A 22,563-nucleotide genomic window follows, 5' to 3' on the forward strand; every position below is an offset into this window, starting at 1 on the left:
ATATCAAGTCAACCTATTCAGTATTTATGGCATCTCAACAAAGTTTGATTATAGTTATTTTTTTCAAACATATTATTGTTGCAACAGCATAACTACTGAATGGACTGATGAATATCTATAATTAGGCATTGTATTTTCTATATATCTTTTTAGCTAAAAAATACTTAATCAAAAGTTATCTACATTTAAAATAGTCACTGACACTGTTTAAAATTAAGGCCATAGGGGGGTCAACACTTTTGCAAAAATATGTATTAGATCTTGTTTGAAAGCTCAAACTATATACTATAAACCTTTTTTTTTTTACATTTAGAAAAAAAAAATTGAGATAAAATCAGTTTAAAGTTAAATGCTTTCAACACAAATGTATAAAAACTATATTTTTATTGCTCTTTTTCTTAAAACTTAAAAAAATTTACTGAAAAGGTATCTCTCTTTAATTTCTTTAGCAATTAACATCAAATTAAATAACTTAAGTTTTTGCTCTTACCAATAAGGTGTTAAATATTTCCATTTAGTTTTATAGTATTAAGTAGTTTGTTTTATATTTTGTTATGATATAAAAAAATTGTAGTCTAAAACTTGTTAAAGTGAAAGTTTTAATAAAAAGATTTAAAAGCTGAAAATTAGGTTGAGAAAAATAAAATTGAAACAAGTACAAAAGTTGTATACACAATATTAAGCAAGTTAGGGTATAAGTTTAACATATAGAAGTTGTATCTAAAACAAGATGTATGATAATAGTTTTATGTATCTTCTTATACGCTAATAATATTTTTTGGCTGATTCAAATTAAAAAAAAAATTCTTTGATCATTTTAGCAAGTTGTCCAATATAATAAAATTTTCTATTTAGGTCATTCTAACAGTATGTAGTGACTAGCTGTGGGAGATGGTTTGTAAAAGATTTGGTACAAGTTATTAAAATAAAATATGGCATTTTTTAAGGTAATAGTAATAATTAAAATTAAATATATAGTATTTTTAAATAAAAAGTCTGAATTTTGCAATTAGTACAAAGTTCAATATATTGTTTACATTAAAGTCATATGTTTGAAAATTTAAAAGAAACTATTTAAATTACATTTATAAAACTTATTAAGTAAAAATTAACAGTTTCTATTTATGTTGCTTTAAATAAAACCTAATAAGAAAATATTATATTTTACATAAAAAAGTTTTATAAACAACCCTTCTACATTGTATATGTAGAACTTAAAAATAAAAATACAATATAAAACCAATTTTTACTATTGATTTTGTTCTCCTTTTAGGTCAAGATATTTTTTGATAGTCTCTATTTAGTTAAAAAAAACTTTTTCATTGAACACAATAGTATTATTATTAAAATTAATAGTTAAGTAGCACTAACAGAAATTCAACAATTGTTTTAGCAGTTTGTGTCAGATCAACAACTAGTCTGGTTACAGGATTTTGTTATCTTTAGAATTTAAAAAGCATTAAACCATGATAAGTCAAGTTTATGACCACTGTAGGCTTCACATAAGTGTGGACAATTTCTACCTGGTACCGTATGCCAACGAGGCCAGCACGCTTGTTATTGACAGAATTTCAAATGAGATGAATGTTGAAAAAGGAGTCTTCAACATCCCACCTACAACTAACAAGTCAAAAGTTAGTTTAAAATTGTTTTGAAATTTAACTTTTTAATTTTTTTCTTTTGTTAAAGTACAGCATTGAATTTTTTTATCTTGTTCTCTATATATCTTTTTTTTATAGAGCTTTATTTTTAGATTGTATAATGTTATGGAATCTTTAAATTTGTTCTATGTAGTAAATATTTTTAAGCAATCAAATATATTTTATACAAATTTATATGCTTTTTCAAGTTATATTATGTACTTATCTACTTTTGCCAAAAAAAGATTCAATACTTAGTTGTTTAAGCTATTTTATACTGAAAATAGGACAAATGTGTTTTTAGTTCTAAATTTTAGTTTTGCTGAAAGTTTTGTATAAATAAAATGCTAATATAGTAGTTTTAACAAATAAGTTCTTTAATTTTATTTTTATTTTAAGAATTCACTGTTTAACTTTAATATATTTATTAATTAAATAAGTTTTTATTTATGATGTTAAACTGTTTTTAATTATTAAGTGTATACCAGTAACATTTTAAAACTTTTATATTTGTATGATAAATAGTAATTGCTTTTGTTATACTTACACAATTTTACAAAATTAGTATTTTTTAAGTATTTGTAAAAATCAAATTGATTTTTCAATGAGTAGCAGTTACAGTTATAAATCAATTGTTGATTTAATTCAAACATCAAAATCAACAATGCAGGAAATTTTTGGTGTGTTTGGGATAATAACCCTGTTGAACGGACCGAATCTGGTTGTGGTGACCAAGAGAGAGCGCATCGGATTGGTGCACGGCAGTGAAATATGGAGGGCTTCGGAGTTCGACATTCTCCCGTACAAGGCTTCGCGAGCCAGTCTCAATGAGTCTCAGGTAATATAATTGTTTTAAAACCATCAAATTGTTAATCTTTTGCACAGTTATCATTCTTTTCTACATAAATAAAATTACAAAACACTGTTAATTGTACTTTGAATTATTTTTTTTAACTTGATTAAACTTAAGTACTTGTTTAAAAGCCTCCAAGTTTAGTATTTTGTATGTTTTCTTGATATAAAATAAAAGTTTCTTGACACTAAAAATAAATGGTTATTATTGCTAAGCTTATAGTTACGGTTGATTGACTGAAAATTCTCAAATAAAATAAACTGATGACTTAAATTTCAAGTTAAAGAATAGCTTTGTTTTGTATCAGTTGTTATGAGGAGATGTTTAGAATTGTCACTTACCATATGTTTATATTTCAATCAAAGCATTATTAAGTCGGTTAAAAAAACAGATTATAGACTTGTAGACTGATAAATTTAATCATATTAAATCACATTATTATTTTAATACTTTTGTCAAGTAGTATAAAACAAACACATTGTGAAACAAACAGTGATAATATAAGATTTTTTACCAATAAAGTTGGGCTACCTCTCACTAGTTATAGATGAACTTGGCTTATTTTTTTCGTTAATTTTTTTTTCATGTTGTAAAGTCCACTTTTGGAGTTCAATTGAATCTTAAGTATTTGTATTACAAGAAGAATATTATTTTCAATGTTTAATTACAACTTGTACAATAAGCACAGTAAATAAGTTTGAAAATATGGTTCAAAATCTAAAATTAATATTTTTATAAAATTTTTACTACAAACATGTTAAGTTTAAAGAAATGTTGCCTTTTAGTTACGTTGCTGTTTATTTTTTAAGCATAATGTTTAGTTTTTATAAATTTTCTACATTCAATCTGAAAAGATGCTTAATTTCGAATTATACTTTTCAATAGTAGTCCATATTTTAAGTATAAAAACCAAGTTTATCTAGTAAAATTAAAAAAAAAAATTAAAATAAACTATAAAAACTACAAATGTACATCTAGATGTAAACTTATTGTGTAAACATTTGTGTAAACTTGATCAAGTCCAAATACTTGTTTTAAAACCAACAAATTATTAGTCTTTTGCACAATTGTAAATATTTTTTAAATAAAATCAGCCGCACTATAAATAATACTTGAAATTTTAATAATGATTTTTATTAACTTGATAAAGTCCAAGTACTTGTTTCAAAATCATCAACTTACTAGTGTTTTGCACACAAAACATTTTACTATATAATACATAAACACAAAACATTTAATAGTTTACTGAAATAAACTTAACATTTAACACAGTAAAACAAGATAAATAAAAAACTATTAAGTTAAGAAAACGTAAATACTTAAAAATTAAACAGCAAAACAGAAAAAAGAACAACTATGCTAAATTGTTACGTATGTAACTTTCATAAATCCGACCTCGACTTTTATAATTTAATCTTTCTAAACTCTATTAGATCAATTTAGCTGTTTCAAAACAGTCAAGTATTTCACACGCAAACTTTCAGAAAGCGGATTTGGACGTGTACCTGGGGATGCTGCAGAGCGCTCTCGACACCCCTTCGTTTTACTACTCCCCGACCTACGACCTGACCCACTCGGTGCAGAGGATCAGCCTTGCCGACCCCAACTTCCACGGACTCGACCTCTGCTTGAGGGCGGATCAGAGGTGCATTTTGTTGTATATGGATTGAAATATTGTAAAAAGCAAACTGTGTTAATTTATTTAGTATTTTAAAAACCAGAATTCGAATTTAAAATAATGATTAAAGGTTGGAGGTTTTAATTTTTTATAGGTTTTAATTTTTTATTGTAAAAAGTAAATAGCTTCGGTAGTATCACATTAAAACTATATATAAATGTATTGTAAAGTTTTTAGCTTTACAAATAGTAAATTGTGTCAAATATTTTGGGCAACTAATTACTCACCATTATTTGAACTGAAAAGTATTCAATCAGACTCTACATGCTTTTTCTATATTTACCATACTTCCAAAACAATCTATGTGCTGGTGGTTTGTCAGACCTTGCTCACTTTCACTATTTTATTATCTTAAAACATCCAGGTTCGTGTGGAACTCGCACGCTTTAAGCTCGATGATGGAGCAAAGTGAACTTCTTCCCTTCTGCCTGCCAATAATGCACGGCATGATCAAGATAGTTTCGTGCTTCGTCAGGGGAAGGACCTTCGACCTCATGCTCATTTCAAGGAGGAGCAACAAGAGAGCCGGAACCAGGTTGGTTTTTGTAGTTTTTCCCGAAGTCTCCGAAAGTTGTTCACAATGTTTTAATAAAATTTATGTGATTATATGTATAACATTTTTCGTCATAAAATTTTTTTTTATGAAGTTGATTAATCATCCAAGTATGTTTTATAATTTGTTAAAACTATCCAAAGCATTTTTTTCAGTCAGTAAAAGCTAGATGCTTAAAAGTTTGTTTTTACTATTAACACTTTAACACAGGGTTGCCAGAAAGTCAGGAAAAACCAAAAAGTAAAAAAGTCAGGTAAAAATGGAGGTAAAGAAAATGCAGGAAGTTTGATATAAACATGCTCTTAACAAGAAAGTATTTCATCACTATAAACTGCATTTTGCTAAAGTCATTTTCTTAAAAAAAATACTTTTATAATTATTTTTTTTAAAGGTCTAATAGAGTTTTTGAAATGAACTAAAAAAAATCAAGTCTTTGGTATTGTTTTTTGAATAGAGGTTACTTGAGGTATTAATTTATAAAAGTTAGGAAAAGTCAGGAAATTTTTTCAACACGAACTGTGTCAATCCTGATAACAAACTCTATGCAATCTACAGTCGCGGTACTCCTTTTGAGAATCGCTGATTTAGCGAGTATTTATTTTTACAAGTGTGAAGCTGTTTTGTTAGCTTTTTATGATATTAGTCTTTTTTATTTATTTTGTGAATATTAAGTTTGTTATTAGTTCAGTTTTGTGCCATGTTACTTATTTAAAAACTTACAATTTTGATATACAAGGAAATAAGAGTCGACAACAAACGTAGTTCAAGCAATTTTCATCAACCTTTCTAATAAAACTTTTCAGTAAATTCAGCACAGCTTGATATTATCTCACATTGACGCAGGTACAACGTGAGAGGAGTGAATGAGAACGGGGACGTGGCCAACTTTGTCGAAACGGAGCAGGTTGTGTTCTACCACCACAACATCTGCTCGCTGGTGCAGACCAGGGGCAGCATTCCCCTCATATGGAACCAGTTCGCCAATATTAAGTTTGTCGTTCATTCTTTGTATGAGTCTCAGTTTAAACAGTTTTTCTATGCCAAGTTATTTAGACTGTTTCTCAAACACGTTCTACATTTGTGTGACTCGAACATTTTCAGGCTTACTTTTAAAAGTAGCTGTTTAGTCAGTTATGATAAATTATTACCTTTATTTAAAATGCTTGTGTAAGAAAAAATATGATATTTTAATTGTGTAATATGATCTAAGTTTTTATGTTAAGTGATTAAAGTGTGGTATTTATATTTATAAAAGTAAAGTCTATTCTTTTAGCCCTTTTAATTGAACATATAAAAGTTTTAACTTTTATTCTAATATTGTTTTGTCACAAAATTATTTTGTACAATAGAAATAAAAAAGATCAGTTTCACCTACTAACAGTTTCAACAAACTTTTTCTTTTCAGATACAAGCCACCAATCGGCTTGTCTGAAGAGTGGAGCCTGATGCAAAACTTGTTCAATCGGCACATACAAGATCAGATAATGCACTACGACAAACAGGTTTGTAGATTAATTGTTTTACTTGAAAGTAGTATACGAGTATTTTAACGGGTTTTTCAGCAACTTATTGTTGCACTACTATTTTGTTAAATCTGTGTTGTACCAAGTCTGAAGTATTACCCATTAATAATATAGGTTAAATTATCTAAGTCAGTAGTAGGACTAAACGTTCTTCACTATTGTAATTTTACAACTGTTATTTAACTAAATTCATGAGAATATTTCAAATAAACTTTACATCATCAAGAAAGCATCTACAGGGTTGCCACTCTGTCAGAAAAAGTCAGGAAAAATTAAAAAAGTTGACAAAAGTCCGGAAAAGTCAGGAAAAAATGGGGGGTTTTGAAAAAAAGGCAGAAAAAGTAAGGAAATTTGATAAAATTTGAAAAAAAGTCAGATTTTGTCAGTTTAAATTTACAAAATTTCTTGTTTTCCAAAGCCTTCAAATGGTAAAAATTAATAAAAAGTCCTTTATAGTCAGAAAAAAATTCCAAAATTTTCCTAGAAATTTATAAAAATATTTAAAATTTTATTTCGAATGCCTTCATCTGGTATAAATTAGTAAAATATCCTTTATAAAACTGCATAAATTTTCTATTAACATATTGAACAGCTTTATATAGTTTTAAGTGTTAGATTATGTATTTTAGAATATGTTTAATTTAAGATTTAGAAAAGTCAGGAAATTTTTCTCAGCTTGATCAGTGGCAACCATGCATCTATCTGTTTATTTTAAATGTTTAACAAAAAAATCAGAATAGTCACTATAAAACTCATCAAGTATCCGACTAACTTTCCACTCAACAGCTTCCATTTAATTCATTAATATTTCAAAAATTTCTCTGCTTGTTAAGGGCATAGGGTATATATCTATTTTTTTACATCTTGATCTTATTTTTTAGAGTTTAAGCTGAGCTGCGTGTGAATTTTTACGCATTTTTGATACTAATTATTATACAGTACCTGTCGAACCTGGTCTACCATATAACTTAAAAGTTTGTAATAGTTATCGTTTTAACTACGCACTTTCGTTCTGTGTAAAAAGTACGCGTTCAAGTGGAACGCTAGTGTATTGCTACTTACAGGGTTGCCACTTTATCTGGAAACCTGGAATAACCTGGAGTTGGACATTTTAGGCAAAAATAACCTTTAAAACCTGGAGTTAAACAAATTTTGAAAAAAACATGGAAAAATCTGAACTTTGATCAAAAAACCTGGAATTTTTCATAATTTTAACATTTTCAGTAGTAAAATTTCAATTTGACACAAAAAATCTATCATATAAATAAGATTTTTTTGTAATCATCAAAAATTTTTTTTTATAAAAAAACACATTTAGAGTAACTTTATAGTATCTTTTCAAAATTTTTTATACTATTTAACACAGTGTCATATATAGAAATTAACTTAAAACTAAAAATTGACCCAAAAATGTGTACTTTTAAAACCTGTAAGAAACTTGGAAATCCTGGAATTTTTTTTAAAAAAACGAGTGGCAACCTTGTACTTAAATCCAACTAGTTCAGCTTAGCTTAGGTAAAACAAAACAGTGCAATCTGTTAACTAAACATCCAAACGCAGTACCTGCTCAACCTGGTGAACCAGACGGGCAGCGAGAACCAGCTGGCCGTTGCCTTCACGCACGCCGTCGAAGAGTTCAAGCAGAAGGTGCCGAACAAGAGGGAGGAGCTGTTGTACGAGGCGTTCGATTTCCACCACCACTGCGGGAGGAACAAGTGGCACAACCTGAACATACTGATGCGGCAAATCGAACTCAGCCAGACCGAGTTCGGCTTCTTCATGATGGTCAGTTTGCAACTTTTGATTTTTATTTCTTTTGATTGTAGAATTGCGGGCTTGAAGAAGTTTCAGTTTGTTATGAGGATGTTGCTTGTTTAAGCGTACATAATAAGTAATAAAATTGTTAAGATATTAAAGTAAGTTAAATAGTTTTTGTATAATTTATATCCTTATATTTCGGATTTTTCATTATGGTCAGTTTAAATTTTAATACCGTAAACTTTTGGTCAAAGTTTGTTTTGTAGATTTGCCACGATGTTTTAGCTTTGCGGGTTTTGCACGTCGTCGTTTTAGCTGAGTTAGAGAGTTGCTGCTTTTAGCGTACACAATACAGTGAAGTTGTTCAAATAAAAAGTTTTTTACTTCGGTATACTTTTCACTAAATAAATTTATGTTTGTTAATTGTACCCTGAAGAAAAAATATTGTATCACACAAACTGACCGTGTAAAAGAACAGCAACGTTTGTTTGATATTTTGGAAAATTTATAGCCAAGCAGTTAATATTTTCAAAAAATAATTATTAAAAGTAAAAGGAAACATTAAAACTTTCATACAAAAAATAAAAAAATATGTGTTTAGTTAACTTTTACCAAAAACTATCTGAAACTTAAAAAAATTTAATTAAGAACGACATGAAATAAAATAAAAATTAAATGTATCCTGTACTTACATCCACATAACTGTATTTAGCTTGTTTATCATATTTAACTTGTTATTCAGGAAGTGAGCAACATAGTCCTGTATACCTTACAGTTTAAAATACTTTCATCATGATCTGTTTAGTTAAACTTAAAAACAAGTACAACCAAAATCTGTTTTAGAAAATTAACATTTAGACAAAATGCAATGAGACCTAAAGTTTATGTTTTTAAAGTTTAAGAACATGTTTTTCAAATATATACCAAACTGTTTGATAATTTAAAACAGTTTTTTTAACTCCGTAACAAGTTTAAATAAACAAAGTAAAGAAGTATCGTATGTACTAATTTTAAGTTTCAAGTAATATTTTATAATATTAATTTGTAGTAAAACAGCATACAAGTATAGTTTTGCAGCATTAACTATAGTTTTAATATTTTGCAATTATAGTTGCCTTGACGTAATTTATTCCTTTTTCAATTTTAATTTACACTATCTAAAAGGTATTTTTTGTTAAGCTGCACTACAAATTTATCATGTTTAATTTATTTTAATTTAATTCATCAAACTTTTAGTAGCATTTCATGCATGTTGATATTAATTTTTCAATTTACGCTGTTTAATTTACAAATACTAAAAGCAAGTATTGTGTTGGTGGAATATAAATGAAGAAAGGATTTGTTCTACCTTTTTAGAGATAATATTTAAGCTTATCCATTAAAAATAATAGTGATCATGTTATAAATAATATAAAAACTTCATTCAAGCAATGTTAGTAACAATAATTTTTTGTATTCTGGTGCAATTTGTAGGTTCCGAAAATGGCGCATCACAAAATAACGCAAGGATTAGAATGTTCGAGGGTAAGAGTTATTTGGTATATATCAATGTCGAATGTTAAAACATTCGTGTTTCAACATTTCAACTAAATCGTTTTATTTTCAAAGTTTTAAAAAATATCAAATAACTGAAATATACTTAATGATTAATATTGCTTAATAATTTTTAATAAAATATTTTTTTTTAACTTGGTTGCCGCTCTAAAAACAGAATCATTGTCGATAACGTTCATAAAATATGTACGAAATATTGAGCATATTGAAAGTATAAATAGTCTTTGAAATTTTAACTAATTTATTAATACTGTTTTAAATTGCATTACCTAACAGTGAATAAAGTTTATGAATAAAGTATTAGTAATTAACCTTAGATGCTATGTAAAATTTTCTCACTTCATTTAGGTAGGGTTGCGAAAAACCTGGAATCTTGGAAAAACATGGAGTTTGACAATTTAGAAAAAAAATCTGACAAAAACTAGAATTTGAGAAATTTTGAAAAAATAAAAGGAAAAACATAGAATTTTTAACAAAAATCACTAAAAAACCTGGAAAAGTCTGAAATTCTAAAGAGTTTTTACATGTTTGGTAATCAAATTTCGATTAGATACGAAAATCTATCATATAGAAAACAAATCATCATCATTAATTTTTTTTTAAGTCACATCTAAGTAAGCTGTATAGTGTCTTTTCAATATTGTTATACTATTTAAAACAGTTTATTTTTACCTTTAATTTAATCTTATACTAAAAATGGACCAACAAACTTGTTTATTAAAAAACCCCGAAAAATTTTCAAAATACCTTTTGAAACTCAGTCTAAGTTTGTAAGTTTTAAAATTTTGAACTTTATTGATTCCTTTATAGTATAAAATACTTGTGAAAGTCTTTATCAATATGCTTAAAAAAATCTTAAGACGTCAATTAAGTTAAGTACAAAAAGCTTGAGCTAAACATCAAGTATAAGTGGCAACCTTGTTATTAAAAGTTTTAAGTTTTGTTTTTGGTTGACAAGTTTGTTTAAAATCATAACTGTGCTAAGTTAGTGTAACTAAATTGAATAAAATCATGATCACAACTATTTTAATTTCACACATTTATTTCAAGCATTGTTTTGTCTAATAATGCATGCACAATCGATTGGATTAATGCTTTTATATTTGAAGTACTTAAAATATATTTTATAGCAATGTCTATAAATATATACTATAGCAATATGAACTGCTTTGATGACTGTTTTATTTGTAAAGTGTAAGTGTACTGATTAAATAAAATAAAATATTTATTATAAACATTTTTAATTGATTATTTTTGCAAGAACTCTTAGTTTTTTCGAAATATAATCAAGTTAGAATAATTGATTAGTTAACCTTTAATACACAAGCTAAATAATAAATTTTATATAGTAAGTTACATTAATATTTTTATAACTCACTGTACTCTAACTGTATTATTTTTGGAGTTAAAAAAAATATTTTCTTAATAAAATTTTTAATAAAATGTTCTTTCTTTTGAATTAAGGATATAAAGTCATACCTTTTAAAGCTGAATTTGAAACCATTTTTTATGTACAAAGCTAGTGTAGATTTTAAGTGTCAGTTAATAAACCATTTAAGAAAAAGTTTTAATTTCTAATACAAAAGTGAGCCTACTTGTCTAAGTTTTATTGAACTTTTGTGTAAAGTATAAAATAATAGTTGTTAGTTACCTTATAATATAAATTGTTCTTAAAAAATTTGAAACCATTTGATTAATTTTTCAAATTATTATGCAACAAAATTGTTTTTTACATATAAATATTAATAAAACAAAAACATTACCAGTTTAAACCAACTAAAACACAATTGAAAGGTGAAATTAGTTGCTAATTCCCATTAATAAAATTAGCAAACTAGTTAATTTGCAATTTTATTGTAAGAAAATCTAGTATAATTTTAAAAATAAAATGTTAAATTTAATTGTATTTTAAAACAAGATCATTATTAAAGAATTTTCTTTGCTACTTATAGTTAAAAATAAAACAAAATATTTTCTCAATATTCAGGTAAACATACATAAGTTTAAATTTATATAATCAAAATAGCTTAAAATTATTATACGCACTTTACATATTCTGAAAATGATCCAACAAAAATTATGGTTTTAATTTAAGATTACATAAAAAACTTTATTTTTGAAAAGTTAATTGCTAGTTTAAGGTAAAAAAGCAAAGAGTTAAAGGATTAGTTAGGATTTTTCTTCTCTACAAGTAAACGGAATTGTCACTCTCTCATAATAGTTTAAACGTTTAGGGAAATAGGGGGTATTTCAGATTATTTTGAAACTTAAAAAAAACAATGTTTAAACAAAATGATATGAAGTCAATCAATTTTTAAGTTTATTGAATAATTGAACACTTTTTTTTAGTGTTTGAAACATCAGTCTTAGAGTTTAACAATATTAATAAAAACCAGTAAAAACAGTTTTATCCAAAATATTTAAACAACTTTGAATTGATTGTATTATTCCCTAAAACTAGTTGACAAAAACATTGAATCAAAAGTATTTGGTTTGTTTTTATCTTGTAACGCTAACTTTTCAAAGTTTTAGTTTTGATTGAAAACTTCTGTATTTAATTAGCTTTAAAGTGTTAACTATTTACGTTTATTCAGTTTTGTTATTTTTATAAATCTCACCAGTTAAAGTTAACTCAGACAAATTTTGGACGATTTGTCCTTTTTTTTGATTCAATTACGATTATATCTAGGTTCTGTTTTGAGTCTTTAAAATATAACTTTGTTTTTACGATGCGGACGGTGAACTTACATAAAAAACTTTAAAATTTTGTTAAACTTTTTGAGGATTTTTCATTGACTATGAAAATAACATTTGAATAATTTATTATTATGAACTAACTAAGTTTTACGAGGCGATATTAAATCCAGTTTTAACAATTTACACCAAACCTAAACACCGTATGTTTGCTTCACAAAATTTGAAACCACTTCCTAAAAATTGCAGCGAGTTTCAAAGTAGGAAAATCCCCTTTTATGACAACAGGCAAACTCGCACGTGGTGATGAAGCAATCTGGCGTTTTCAGGACCAACTGCATGGACTGTCTGGACAGAACCAACGTGGTCCAGTCCATGATCGCCAAGCGATCGCTTCAGACGCAATTGAGGCAGCTGGGAATTTTGGACGCCTCGCAGACCGTTGAGCAGCAGGTCAGTTGTTTTGAATTCAAATTATTATTATTTTTTTATTTTCTAAAAACTATTATTTATAGTGTTACGAAAAAGCTTTATTTGTTTAAGTTACTTTAAAATATTTTGAATCGTGTTTTTATTTCATAATGATGAAAATATATTTTGAATAAAAATTTAGCTACAAGTTATCTTTATCAAGAAAAAAATCCATTAAGTTTATCCTATTTAGAATAATCTTTTTATTAAATATTATAGAATGATTCGAAATGTTTTCAAAATAGGGTAAACCTAGTGTGCACAGTAGGAAATTATAAAAAAATGTCAGCTATGAATTTGATATTTAAAGACCTGTATATTATAAGCTTAATTTCAAACCAATTAAAATTATTTATATCTACAACTTAAATTATTCCATTGTGCGAGAAATCTTTGGAAGAGTTTGTTTTAGTCAAATAGAATTTAGATAACAATAGTTAGAATAGGTAACCAGTACAGAAAAAATATTTCAAAACTTACCTTAAATCAAAATTCTTTAATCCCGTAGTTTATAATCTTAAAAGATATTTTAAAGATGATAGTTCTTGTTTAGATGATAAATTTTTGGCTTTAAACTAAGTACACCTCCAAAGATCGTTGAGAAGCAGAAAAGACAATACAAATTTATGAGTGAAATCTATGATTTATTAGATTCTAGTAGCATTTAAGCTAAAAGTTTCACAATGCAAATTTTTAGTTAAAGATTTCAAATTTCTTTTTTTGTTTCAAAAACTAGTCGAAAATGCCTTGTAAAACTGTGTAGGGTGAACATCTAAACAACAAATTAAGCAGTTATAAATAGTTATAATATTTAGAAAATAAGTATGTTTTTAATTGCTATTATTTCTAAGAACTATATTTTGTTAAACCCAAAACAAGTATTTGTATATTTTTCAATATTTTAGACAAATAAGCAACAGTAGTTTTTGTTAATAGTTTTAAGTTTTATCTAGTATGAAAATATCTTTTTCAGTCATCAAATTTGCACAATTTTTAATTTTTCATTATCACTTTAATAAGCTGATATATAAAAACATTAATAAAAGTATATATTTTTCAAAATAATTAAAAAGAATAATGAAATTGAGTTTTTTTGATATACTTATTAAGAATTTTAAATCAAAAATAGTTTGTAATTCGTACAAACTACACACTCGGTTTGCATTTACAAAGCAAAAAAACAAACAATTACAATAAAAATAAAAGATGTACAATCAGAATAATAAGCACAAAGGTTAAGTTTTCGCTATAAAATTAAATTAACCTTTTCTTTCTGTTTTACGCATACTTAAATATTATAACTAAAGATCTAACTTCTTAAGCTTTAACAAAATTTCTTTGATTTTAAACTTTTTTGATATTTATACTTGTTTTCAAACATTTTATTCAAAATAATTTTGTTATAAAACAATAATTCACTTTCTTATAAATTTTCAGTTGTATTCAAATATAGATTTAAAATAAATAGAGTTTACTTATATGATGTCTAAGAATGTAAAACATTGTTTTATAAAAATCTTTGAACTGAACATTTATCTCCCTGAACCATTAATGCTAACAATATGGATAAATTTAAAAACAATAATAAGTAATGATAATAATAATAAATAAACTAATAGTTTATATCAACAAAATAATAATAATAAAAACAAATAAAACAACAACAACAACAACAGTTGAGTTTGAACGCAACGATGCGTAACATATGGGCTGACAACGCGGACGCTTGTTCCGTCCAGTACGCGGGCACCGGTGCGCTCAAGACGGATTTCACGAGGACGGGAAAGCGAACGTTCGCGGGTCTGCTGCAGGACGGCGTGAACTCCATGGTGAGGTATTGGAAGAACAACTTCATGGACGGCAAAAGACAGGTTGGTGTTTTTATTTTGTTTTAGTTATTAAGTTAGTAGTTTTTTTTAAATTTGTTTACATGCGAATGAAGAAATAAACATAGGTTTATGCTCGTTTTTGATACGGATGTTTAAAAATAGTAGTAAGTCACAAAATGGCTCGATTTGTTTATGTATTTTTTTAACATATTAGTTGTTGAAATAAAAGTGTTTAATATATAAAACGGTAAAAGTTAAGTCTATGTTTTTTTTTTTTTGAATTATTAAAAAAAAAATGTTTTTGTAAATATCATTACTTAATGATTAGTTTGAATACGGATATTTGAAAAAAAAGTTTTCATAAAATCTAATTTAACTTTTATTTTCGTAAGAATATGATTTGTTTAAATATTAGTTATTTGATAAAAAAATTTAAAACCATATTATTATCTGTAAAACTGATTTTCATGGATGGTAAAAGACATGTTTGGTTGATCTTTGTTTTTAATTGTTACTTTGAGTAATTTTTTTACTGTTTTTTTAATTGTTAGAAAAAAAAAATGTGTTTGAAAAAAAATAATTTACATAAAATCAATCTAGTTTTATTTTAAATGTTGTGTTTTTCTAAAAACATGTCTAGTTAAAATTAGAGTTTTTAAAATAGTATGATAAGATTCATAGAATTGAGATAAATATTATCATTTGATATAGTATATAAGAATAAAATTTTACTGTGAGTAGAATTCGATAAAAACATAAAAGTTTATATCAAAAAAAAAATCCAAAAAAAAAGTAACCTATGCTAATGTTTAAAAACCGTAAATGGTTATATTTCCCTACGCTTCTCCAAAAAATCTTTAATTTTTTATCATATTTGTAAAACTTTGTTGGTGTTAAAATTTAAAGCTTCTAAATCATTTTGACTACTTAAAAATAAAGTATTTTTTTGTCTTATTTTAGTAGTATTTTTATAAATATTTATTTTCAGTAGTTAATAAATACTCCCAATCTTTTTTTGAAATTTCAAGTATTTTTTGCTACTTTCTTCAAAACGTACTGTAAAATACTTAAGTTAATAAAAGTATTTTACATGAAAGTCCTTAAAATAAGTCTGTTGTCAAAGTTATTTCAAGTTTTAGTATTTAATATTTATGCTCAATTAAAAAACATAAATCATTATGCTATCAAAAAAAATTGTAAATTTAAACAGATTAAATTATATCAGAGAAAATATTGTTCAGCTTATTTTGTAACACATGAAAAACAGCTTACAGAATTTAAATTTTTACTGTTATTAATTATAAATTAATTAGATTATAATTTTCATATGCAAACTTGAAAATTTCAGTCAAGCTAATAAAAACACTTCAATTTTATTTTCTCAGGACTCCATCGATCTGTTGCTAGGCAACTTTGTCGTCACGGAACAGGTGAGTTCCCCCTTCCGCAACCAGCTGGACAACTTCAAGAGAAGGGGAATTTCGGTGGGACTTTTCTACGGGGGAGTTTTCGCTTTCGTCATGTTCAAAATGATGAATGCCACCGGTTTGTGAAATTACTTTGATAAGAAATAATTTAGTTTCTTATTTGTATAGGTTTTTATATTATTTATGGTTAGTAAAATTATTTAGATGTATATCTTGAATTCTTCGGTTTAAGTTTGAGATGATAAGTTTTTGTTTAGGTCTCATTTAAGTGCCTAAAATATAAAGCTAAAGTGAAGAATAGTCTATAGAATTATTGAAAATTAACTTAAAAAATAAAACTAGTTTACTAGAAAACTAAATTGAAAAGACTAGACAGTTTTCCTTGAGTGTTTTTGCATTATTTTTATTAAAAAAAAAATTGTTTATCCGAAACACCTCCATTACTTCAACTTTAATCGTTATGCAGAGGTAATCAGTAGCGTAATGGGTATTATTTGTCATTATAATTAAACAGGGATGTTGCAGAAGTTTTTATTTTTCATTATAATTAAGCAGGGATGTTGCAGCAGTTTATTATTTATCATTATAATTAAACAGTAATGTTGCAGCAGTTTTTATTAGTCATTATAATTAAACAGGGATGTTGCAGCAGTTTTTATTAGTCATTATAATTAAACAGTAATGTTGCAGCAGTTTATTATTAGTCATTATAATTAAACAGTAACGTTGCAGAAGTTTTTATTTGTCATTATATTTAAACAGGGATGTTGCAGCAGTTCATGAGCATTCTATTGCTGGTGGCGGTCACGTGGACATTGTTTTTGTGGGTCGTCAAAAACGGAACTGATTACGTCAACTCGCCCCTCCTCTTTCATTCCAAACAAAAAACAGAGTAAAAATGAAAGTTTTGTCAAAATTCATGATTGGAGAGTTTTTTAAATATTTTAAATTCGCGTTCTAGTTTATTTTAAAGCAAAAAAAAACTTTTTTCTTCGATTTTATTGCCGTTACTTGAACTGAAACATAATTAACCTTGTTTATTTGGATTAATATTAATAATTTGTTACTTATTTTGCTTGATTAACGTTTTAAAATTTTTTTTGCAAGTATTCTGAAACAAAGACATCAATAATGTATGGTATGTCTGAAAAATCAATAAAGTATGTGTAAATAGATTTATTTAAGTTTATACCCTTTTGCTTTGTTTTTTTTGTTATTAGTATTTATAGATATTTTCTAATATTATGAGCGAATTAATGTATTAAAAAGCTTTCAAAATGTATTTTCTAATACATTTTGTTTTTAAATAATTTAAGGTGTTAGTTATATTTATTTTATCTTAATTTTAACTGAAAGCTTTTATCTCTACGTGTTTTTAAATAGCATTGTGCTTTTTAATTTACTATTTCTTTGTCTATTGGATTATTAAGTTTTGTTTGTTTTATATTTTAACAGTGCAATCTTTAAATGAAACAAGCATAAATTTTTTTCAACTTTATGTTTTGTAAAACACTAATCGTTTCACAAATTTAAATTGTAACGTTATGTTTTTAACACTTTTAACTTTGATTTGTTTTAGTTTTTAGTATTAAATAAAAATTAGCAAATTTCTTAATTATTTTTTTTTTACAAAAACAAATGACTATATATGTTGTTCCAAGATCTTTGCATGATTAATAAATTTTATACTGGTTTTTATCTTATGTGGTTTTTACTCAATTTTTGATAGTAGCTACGAAAATTCTAGTAATATTTTGCATATTTTAGTTCTTTGTTAAGTCTTTAGACACTAAATTGTTTTGAAAAATCTAAGATTTAATACAAATCTAACTTTTATCGAAAAATTATCTTTAAACAAGTTTTGGTAAGTAACTAGTAGGTAATTAACAAAAAGGAGCAGTTAGTTTAGTAGTTCCAAACTGATGAGCTAATATTATTACAATTTCTTATAACTATTTGTCATTTTACAGTATTTAAAGTAATAATTTGGACACATAAAGTAATGGGTTGTACAAAAGGAGACATTTTACGAACCAAAACCACTTTTAACAATAAATTGACTTGTTACGTCGTAAGTAAACTCCCAGATGCACAAAGTTGACTATAGATAAAACTTGGTTTGTAAACAGTGTATACTGTATACTAGCATTGTTTACTACCAAACTTTTAAATATAGATTAGAGCAAGAAAAGAAGAGGCTTTCCAAATAATTTTCATTGTAAGTAAATCAAAGTGCATGCGTGAGATTTTTATTCTAGCTTTAAAACATATTAATAAGTAGAATATTAATTGTATAAATAATTTAATTTTATTAAATTTAAGCATTTTTAAATGCTTCTGGAATTAACATAAACTAAAATTATACTATTGAGAGACTTGAAGAATATTTTTTATTGATTTGTCGTATTAATTAAAAAAAAAATCTATTAACAGTCACTTTTATTTTAAACTAACAGTATAATTTATTATTATACTTTTAAACTTTTTAGATCATTCTATAAAATGGGACTATTTGTTTTAATTATTCAAACAGTTATTAGCTTAGAAGTACAGCAGCGTTAACAGCTCAGCGAAAAACCAGTACCAATTACACAACATAAGTTAATACATAAAAAAATAATTTTGTAAAACACAAAACAGGCGTAAAATCAACACAAACAAATACCAAAGTTGAACTTGATAACAAAAACATTTTCACATAAAGTTCTCCAACACAGGAGAAAGTGTTAGAAAAATTCATTAAGCTTAGATTTCAGTTTGGTGGCAGCCGCATCAAACAATGTGATTCAGAGCGCGAGCGGGCGAGAGGCGAACTTTCGACAAAAGGCCTCTCGCCTGCTCGCTGCGCTCAGCTGGTTGGTGACCCGTCCAGGCGTCCGCCGCGTTGAACACTTGAACCTCCGAATCCACAAACAGTCTGCTGCTGGCGAGAATTATTTTAACGCAGTCGCAATCCAACTCTAGAAAGTTGCCGGACTCGGCCACCATTGGGAAGAAGCGTTCGACAAACGACAGGGAAAACTCGGACGAGGCGGGCAGCGCGAAAAGTTTTGACAAGCGGTAAAACGTTGCTGCGTTGCTGACGTTTATTTCGTTTTCAAAATACTCGCAAACTCCATTCTCTTGGAAATAGTACAAAAAATATTTGCTTCGTTTCAAATACTTTATCAGTCTTTCCTCGTTTGGCTGTCCGCTTCCTGCAATTTATTACGTGAAATAATTTTGATAAAAATACTTTTTGCTTTTTTATTCAGTTTTATTAACAAAATTCGAGGTATTTTCGTGTGAACTCCTGAAACTTGATATTAGGTTTTTTATCACGATTTGGTTTAAAAAAATCAGTCAACAATTTTTTTTATTAGTCAGTGTAACTTGTTTTAAAACCTGTTTTTTTATCAAATAGTATTTTTACTAATATAATAAAATAGTGGCCGAAAAAATTTATAAAGTTTTTTATTTTTGAATTTAGATTTTTAGTTAATGTAAACTTAATTAACAAGTAATTTATTCAGAATATTTATTAACTAATTTTTGATAGCTCTAAACTTGTTTACCAATATTTGTAAATAGAATACTTAAAATATTTGACTACTATTTAGAAACGTTTTAGTAAAAAAAGGTTTTGTAAAAAATAGTTTTATAAAGATTAATAAGAATTTTTACCTGAATTTTTTATAAACATTTAACCCAATATTTTAAACTTGATATGAAATTTTAGTTCATTAAAATATTTATAAGCTGTAAAAGAAACCTTATTACAAAAAAATAGGTTTAGCAGTTGTATTTAACTGAAAACCCTTAAAACTTATCGCACCTGTTTTTGAAAGATCAAGGCGTGTGATGGTTTCTTCTTTGCACAACCGGACTAAGTGGAGTTTTGTGTTGTTGGCATCATTAGTGTTAGTTGAGTTAACATTTGATGAAGTTTTACGTTTCTTAAAAGGAATCGAATGCATATTGTATTTTTCAATCTAAAAATTTAGTATAACCAAAGTTGTAACATTTACTTTATTAGCTAATCACTTTAGTATGTTTATGAATCTATCCATAAAACTATATAATAGTAGTAATTTTCAAACAAGTTACTATTTCACAAGACAGAGCTCTACTGAAAAGGACCATATATAAATATCAATGTGAAAAATTTAAATTTAGAGTCTTAACACTGTGTTTCATGTGCTTATCAATGATAACATTTAACAAACTCTAATTATTATTAATACTTGTTATTACTTAATGATACTAAATATAACCTTATCTACCTTGCTCGATATAGTTTGTTAAATGTGACTATTGCACAAGCGCATGAAAAACAGTTTCAAGTAGTAAACAAAAATATCTCATTAATATAAAACACTATTTAATAAATTTTAAACAACTTTTTTTTGTCTTTACATATAACAAAATTTACATTCTTGAAACTTTAAGTAAATCATATTTTACAGAAGTTTTTATTACAGTAAGATAGGTACGCGCCCGTATAATGTACGTATAATCGCAAAAATTTGTGGAATAATAATAATTTTAAGACAAGTCTTTCACAGTATTTTACTTCACGAACAAAATTGAAAAAAAAACTTGATTTAGTATGAGTAATTGCATTATGATACAACAACTCTTTTAACTTTAAAGTAAACCAGGATGACTGTGTAGGTATTAGCTAACAATAGGTGAGAAAAGAGCAAAATTTGTCTGAAAATTATAAACATTTTTGTCTGAGTTCAAAGTGTGTAGCTTATCGATTTCCCTACTAAATTAAATTTATTAAAAAACTTTCTGTACTAAATTTAATAGTTTTCACTACAAAAGTTATAAAACTTGTACAACTACCTGTCACTTTCCTAAAAAAACGCTCCTGGTTAAGTTTACTTGTTTCCTTGATAAAACAAAACAAAAAAATCAGACAGGTATAGTCCGTCAATACTTAGTAAGTTGTGATAGGTGATTGTGTATTTAGAACTTGTTAACTGATGTATGCAGTCATGTTCAGACTTGGTTGAAAGAACTGGGAATAGTATTGAAAGTCTCCGTTAATAAGATTTAAATTAATTAAAACAATAATTTAAATCTTACTGCCCGGAATTTTTTAACACTAAACAAAATTTCACCTTTTTGTATTTTTTGTTTCCTTAGTTTTATTAGTAGTTTAAATTTATTTTTGAACATTAACAGCGTAAAAAATAACTAATTGCTTTATTTCGTTTTTATATTACCTACAATTAGTTTTGCTTTGCTATAAAACTAAATATGATGTTTTTAAATTTGAAAACCTTATAGATTAATAATGAAGGTTTTAACTTTTAAACAACAAAAATTTTCTAGTACAAAATAAGTTATGTTTAGAAGTACTATCAAAATAATAAGTTTAATAATTTTATAACAAAGTTATGCATTGTAACTAAATACAACTATCCTGGTAAAGACGTTAAAAAGTAACCGTGGTGTGCCATTCGATATTCGAAAGATTCTTCGTGCACCAGATCCTAGGACTAAAACGATAATAAAGAATACTTTGAAGAAAAAGTTGTAGCAAATAGTGAGCTAATGTTTGGAAATTTTATAACTTATAAGAGATACATATATATAGGAAAAATATAAGGCACTAAAACAGAACTTAAGTTTTAAAAGTAATAATTTTCTTATAAAAAAAAGCTTATGACTAAAGCAGTGGCCTTGAAGCTAATCAAAATCTGTGCACCCTGAAATGTAAAAATTAAATTTTGTGTCCCTAATGCGCAAATATCTAGTATAAGTTTCAAATTTCCCGTATATATCATAAAGACTTTTTTTTATGTTGTTCATCGTAATCAACTCCAGAATAACTAGTGTAAATTTAAATTTATAACCTTTTGGCTCACCCTTTTACGGCTTCTGGCCCCTTAAATTTCCTAATTTTTTGTCCATAATATCTAGTATAAGTTTTAAACCTACCATTGAAAACACCTAAGACCTATTTTTGCTCTTCATCATTAACTCCAGAATATCTAATGTAAGCTTCAAAATTTAGGTTCATTTTTAAAGTTACGATTCATGCACCCCAAAATAAATTTCATGTAAAGCTCATTTTTTCCCAGTTTATTATTGCTTATAAAATATATGACCCATACAAGTTTTACCTAAATTCTTAGCAACGCTATTTGAGGGATTTCTTGCTCAAGTGTTAAGAGTTTAGGTAAAACTTGTATGGGTCATATATATTAAAAGCAATAATAAATTGAGGAAAAATATCACAACATCATGAAACATAACTATACAAATCTGTAAAAAGCTAAGATTATTAAAAAATATTTTATTTTTGCATAAAAAGTTGTATATCTGAAAAACCAAAATCTAGCAAAATTGGAATTTTTCTGAAAAGTTTATTTAAGCTTATGGTATAAAAATAAATATTTTTTTTTTTTTTAAATTATACTTATATAAATAAAAGAATAGAAAAAAACTCAAAATTTTTAATATTTAATAATTTAACAAATGTAAGAAACGTTTAATAATAAATTTAAAGAAACTTCGGATTTTTTTTATATTTATAGCATATTTCTACGATTTAGCAAGACCCATTCAAAAGTTTAAACCCCAGTTCAAT

The 22,563-nt window shown here is 26.3% G+C and overlaps 1 protein-coding gene across 1 annotated transcript; it reads left to right on the forward strand.

The window, feature by feature from the left end:
* Positions 1 to 1,436: 1,436 nt before the first annotated feature.
* Positions 1,437 to 17,229, forward strand: LOC145831365 (phosphatidylinositol-3-phosphatase SAC1-like). The gene is made up of 11 exons (XM_082938604.1): positions 1,437 to 1,634; positions 2,311 to 2,478; positions 3,978 to 4,138; positions 4,536 to 4,706; positions 5,568 to 5,714; positions 6,130 to 6,226; positions 7,808 to 8,032; positions 12,542 to 12,706; positions 14,401 to 14,595; positions 15,939 to 16,098; positions 16,743 to 17,229. The coding sequence occupies exons 1-11, from the start codon at positions 1,467 to 1,469 to the stop codon at positions 16,874 to 16,876; spliced, it is 1,791 nt and encodes a 596-aa protein (XP_082794730.1). The 5' UTR covers positions 1,437 to 1,466; the 3' UTR covers positions 16,877 to 17,229.
* The last annotated feature ends 5,334 nt before the right edge of the window (positions 17,230 to 22,563 follow it).

This window comes from Thalia democratica, chromosome 3 (assembly GCF_965202585.1).
Source record: "Thalia democratica chromosome 3, ktThaDemo2.hap1.1, whole genome shotgun sequence".
In the NCBI taxonomy this organism is placed as follows: domain Eukaryota; kingdom Metazoa; phylum Chordata; class Thaliacea; order Salpida; family Salpidae; genus Thalia; species Thalia democratica.

Excerpts from the sequence above, each read along its gene's own strand:
- LOC145831365 (XM_082938604.1), top strand. The coding sequence starts at position 1,467 with ATGATAAGTCAAGTTTATGACCACTGTAGGCTTCACATAAGTGTGGAC. Across the intron at positions 2,479-3,977 it reads CCAGTCTCAATGAGTCTCAG|AAAGCGGATTTGGACGTGTA; the intron begins GTAATATAATTG and ends GCAAACTTTCAG. Across the intron at positions 14,596-15,938 it reads TCATGGACGGCAAAAGACAG|GACTCCATCGATCTGTTGCT; the intron begins GTTGGTGTTTTT and ends TTATTTTCTCAG.